The sequence below is a fragment of the Limulus polyphemus genome, unplaced genomic scaffold, assembly GCF_000517525.1.
Source record: "Limulus polyphemus unplaced genomic scaffold, Limulus_polyphemus-2.1.2 Scaffold3493, whole genome shotgun sequence".
Classification (NCBI taxonomy): Eukaryota; Metazoa; Arthropoda; class Merostomata; order Xiphosura; family Limulidae; genus Limulus; species Limulus polyphemus.
Window position 1 is genome coordinate 74,305 of NW_013669103.1, and position 5,262 is coordinate 79,566.

General features: G+C 32.3%; 1 protein-coding gene across 1 annotated transcript in view; it reads right to left on the bottom strand.

Moving 5' to 3' along the window:
- Positions 1 to 4,728, bottom strand: part of LOC106469450 (O-acyltransferase like protein-like) — a 41,337-nt gene extending 36,609 nt beyond the window's left edge. The window contains exons 1-2 of the mRNA XM_022397968.1: positions 4,423 to 4,728; positions 520 to 749 (exon numbers count right to left, since the gene is read on the bottom strand). Of these exons, the coding sequence (XP_022253676.1) occupies positions 520 to 749; positions 4,423 to 4,708 (516 nt within the window). The 5' untranslated portion in view covers positions 4,709 to 4,728. The remainder of the gene's footprint in view (positions 1 to 519; positions 750 to 4,422) is intronic.
- Between the last annotated feature and the right edge of the window lie 534 nt (positions 4,729 to 5,262).

The window sequence follows — 5,262 nt, forward strand, 5'->3', positions numbered from 1 at the left end:
GGGGATTCGAACCCGCGACCCGCAGATTGCCCGAGTCGATCGTCCTAACCACCTAACCATGTCGGGTTCCAGAGACACCAAAGCCAAACGTATTTTTGAGCGAAAACGAATAAGAGTTGGTAGGATATTTTACACCAGTATACCTTTTTTTTTGTCAGTATGTCACACCGCCATTATTTTCCTTACTGGTGTACATACCGGCGAATACAGCAACACCACACTTTAACTAAAAGGGAGGTATGCAGGTGGTTCTCTCTAAAAACACCAGACTTTCCTTAGTATACTATTGGATAACACACACAAGAACGTGTGATATTAAGATTAGTAAGATTTCATGAACTAACTACCGATCGATCTTAACATTTATTAAATAATTAAATCAATAGTTATGAAATTTAGCTTGATGGTATTAATTTACTAGGTATTTTAATTAGATATTTCAATCATAAGCAAATTTTGTTTTACAAATTAAAAAAAAGCTCTATATTAATCTTACTAGTTTGAAAAAATTCGACTTACTTCTCCAGGTTTGGAAAAATTGGAGAGAGTCTTCACTCCGGCTGCGATGCTGAGGTATTTTGGTGATCGGGCTGGTAATGGAGGCCGAAATAAAACAGAACAATACTGCCCTTGGAAAGCATAAAGGTTTGTGCTTGGAGAAACAATGTCCAAACACTGATCATAGGATCCCAAGCTGGTCAGGGTTCCCTCCAACAGTCCAGATGGTAGCCTTCCATTGGAGTCCACCACTAAACCAACAAACACTCGTGTTACATACATGATCATTTTAGTAAGTAAAATATTCTAAGCTGATCAGAGCAACCAACAACAACAACAACCCACCTATCACACTTCTCTTATAGTCCAGTACTAAATCAATACAAAGTAATTCTTAAAATCCATCATTATTTGTGTACACATTAGACCTTAAAGAGATCAAAGTGTCATAGAACAGTCCAATTACTAAACCAGTAAAATCCCTGTTTTATACACGTTACAGATTTGGTGGGTGTAGAGATAGGTGTACTGTTTTAGGAGCTATGCTGGTGGTTAAGCTAACGATTCAGTTTGAACTTGGTATACAATAGATTTATATCAACAAAATAGACAGTACCGGGGTTCAATGTTTTATCTATTGCACCTCTCTGGAGGTTAAATTAGCGTCATCAACGTTTGGTTCGAAACTTGTCTCAACATATTGAGTCTATCCCTAAATGATGCTACTGCAATAATAACATTTTCTAGACAGTATTATTTGATTTTCCCAATCTCGTTCCTGTTGTTCTAGTTTTAGTGCAACGCTCCACAATTGGGTATATTCACTTTGTACACTAAGGGGGGAATCCATCCCCTGATTTTAGTGTTGTAAGTCCGCAAATCTATCGCTGACCCACCAGGGGACTTCTTGAAGTAGTAGGATTTGATAAGAAACTTTACTTATCCAGGTTTCGATACAGTGTATCTTTCCATGGGATTTTAATATGAGTCATGTTTGATTCATGAAAGGCGATTACACAAAGCTTTATTAAATATATTTTGTTAAGACATACTACGCTCAATTTAATGAGTTATTTGTTTACACTTCTCGCAGCTTTACTGCAACATTTGTTACATCTTACCAAACGTTTTAGGGCAATGTTTCTAATACTGTATAAGAAGTAAACTACTACATCAAACTTAAACATAAAACTTAACGAAACGTCGTAAAAACAGGTAATCTTTCACATAAAAAACGTATAAGTATTATTTCATTATCATGCGATTAGTATTGAAGCAATGCTTCAGATTTGTATAACAAAGCATGTAATTTATCTTTTGATTTGGAAAAGCCATTCTCAACATCTCAAAATGATTCTGAGTGGATTCTGGAATAAGGTGTTGGTTATTGTTAAGATACACAATGGGCCTTTTGTGCTCTAACAACCACGATGATCGAAACCCGGTTTTTAGAGTCGTGAGTTTGCAGACTTACCGCTAAGTCACTGGAGGGGTGGGGCTAAAAAACCCATTAAATTTCAACTTGATTGCAGAGTTGTAAATCTTTATTAATATAAACTTTCAGGCAAAGAAAGACCAAGGACCAAGAAAAGGCCCACATGAAAAACTATTGGTTTGGTTGTTTTAGAACCCCGGACATTAGCGATGTAAGTCTTTAGACTTCCCGCCCTCCCATCGGGGGACATGAAAACAAACAAGTTCAACAAGAGTAAAAAACATCGTAAGTCTGACAATAACAATAACAATTAAATAAAACTAAAAACAAATGAAGTTGCTCAATCAAACACATGACATTCCTGATTTAGTATACAATTCCTCGTCTGCAGCCAGTCGTGGAAAAATGGTTGCATTCAAGGAAAAAAAACTGTAAAATAAAAGTAAAACAGGTTTCTGCATTCCGACAGTTGAAGGATATAGATAAAAACTTGTCTTCATAATAGACCCTAACATACATTATCTAAAACTACTTATCATCAAAACTAGCAATAGAAACTTATTCATACAAGTATTGGTTCGGTATCGAAGTTAGGTTCTTTATGTCCGCCATGTTGGCTATATTGTTAAATACCAACGTGTTTCAGTTAAACACATGCATTAGTTTAAAAATATATATATAAATTTGACACGTGTTCCGTGTAAAAAAATAGGCAAAGTGCAATTGAATTAATCTATACAAAAAAATACTTCAACGTGTTTTGAAAGTTATATCTAAAGCTTCCCTAGTATTTTTACTTTTCAATCTGAGTAAAATTTTACAATATATTCACTATTGCAAATTAAAAAAACAACAACTTTAACAAAACGTATTGTTGAAAACCATTATGTTTAAGGCCTACATTAGGAAGAAAATATTCTAAGTTATTACATATTCTGAAAAATCCAAATAACTGATAAACCATCACGTCTTTATGTAAAGATGAAGGAAGTCCATAAATTTGGAAAGAAAATTCTCGAAGTTTATCAAAATATATACATATTTTTAAATTTTATAATCGGTAAGAGTGGGTTTTCTCCGTGTCATTTCATTAAATACTTTTATTGTTCAGTATAAAAATTAATATCTACTTTTTTATGTAGTAGTAATACCATGTTTTTCATATATTGATATCGTTGGACACACAATGTCGATCCCCAATTTGTAGTCAACAACCAACGATATCAATATATGAAAAACATGGTATTACTACTACATAAAAGATAACTTTGTATTACTAGTGCCCTCTACCTCACCAACTACCATCTACTTTAAAACACACAATGTCGACACCCGATTTGTGGTCAGTCAACAGTTAAAGTGGTTGGCATTTGGAATGATTTATTGCAAATTATTAAATTATATATATATATATGGGTAATTTAGTTCTATTTTTTTAGTCATGTTTTTATAGCGGTTACATTACTTTATATCGAATTATATAGGAGGGTGGTACAGTACGTTATTGTAAGATCTGTGTTTATGCAATTGTTGGGTGTTAGTTGGATGTATTATATGACTTAGATGATGAGGTTAAAGAAATACAATGTATATATTTTTTTGGGTTTCTTGGCTTTGTGTGGTTGGAATGCTATTATTATACACTTTTCCAATTCCAAATCCCTAGGGGACTAGATTAAGAATATAGGGTTTAAAAATCTAATAGGCCTAACACTTATGTCTTATGACAAGTATACTTTCGAAGTTATTACCATGTCAATAACCAACCATGGATGGTGAATGGTAGATCAGGGTGGGAGTTTGAAGCTTAAGCACCCTCATTTTTTTTATTAACCTCTTTCAGTTGTTTTGCATAATAGTAAAACTTCGATTTAGCAGTTAATCAAAAAAGCAGGATATCTCCCAACGCCTTCCGGATTCTTCTCCAGAACTTTTTTTCCTAAGATTATATTATGTTATATTATATTATATTATGTAATGAACTAAATATCATGTAATGAACTATATTATGTAATGAACTAAATATTTTATAATGAACTATATTATGTAATGAACTGAATGTTACATAATGAACTATATTATAATGAACTATATTATGTAATGAACTAAATATTTTATAATGAACTATATTATGTAATGAACTGAATGTTACATAATGAACTAAATTTACATAATGAACTAAATATTTTATAATGAACTATATTATGTAATGAACTGAATGTTACATAATGAACTAAATATCATATAATGAACTATATTATGTAATGAACTGAATGTTACATAATGAACTATATTATGTAATGAACTAAATATTTTATAATGAACTATATTATGTAATGAACTGAATGTTACATAATGAACTAAATGTTACATAATGAACTAAATATCATATAATGAACTATATTATGTAATGAGCTGTATATTTCATAAATAAAAGGTAAACACCAGAAGAAGATTTTTCACCCTAAGATTCAATAATGAAGACCTACTCTTTGTTGACCACGTCTCCATCTTTCCAAACGACGTCAGTACCGTCATTAGACTCTGATGACAAGCTTCACTAACGTTTATTGTCCTCAGAAAGTCATCTATAATCGGTTTTAAAGTTAGAGTTACATCTGATGCTTTTGCTCTATAAGTTTCTCTCAGATTTTCCCATGCTTCAACAACTTCATTATCAGGTAATATCCATGGGGTATCAGCATCAGTGGCCACCCACTCATTATTGTGTTCTGTGTCATTCCGACGATTAAAGATATCACTACAGGTAACCATACCTACAAATATACCACCGAACCAGAACCAAATCATTGTTATTTAAATATAAAAACGTTTGTAGTTAGTCTTACTGTTATAAAACGAAAGTGAAAATGAAGACCAAGAAACTTTTAGTTTCTTTAAGGTAGATTTTCGTGTGCGTGTGGTTGGTGGTTTTAAATCACGCATGCGTTTAACATTATCCAATCAGCTCTGAATCTTCTTTCACTAGATGTTTTATGGGTCAGTTGAGCAACAATATTACTTGGTAAGAAGTGTTTCTTGTGTAACGTAAACTTGACCTAGATTGTTTGTTGTGGTAAGTAAGCTGCCATTGAAGGAATTAACTTTTTATTTAAAATGAAAGCTAAACTACGAGAGAATTTCCAATTAAAACTCAATTGAAGTTTATTTCTTTTCATTAGAAGTTATCAACATAAAGCAAATTCAAAGCAAAACAAACAAACAATTTTATTCCTAGTGCTCCTTACTGTTTGCATAAGCAGAAATTTCTGAGAATATTCAAAACTATAACCGAAAGAGATTGAGTTATAACAACAAAATCTTTAAAG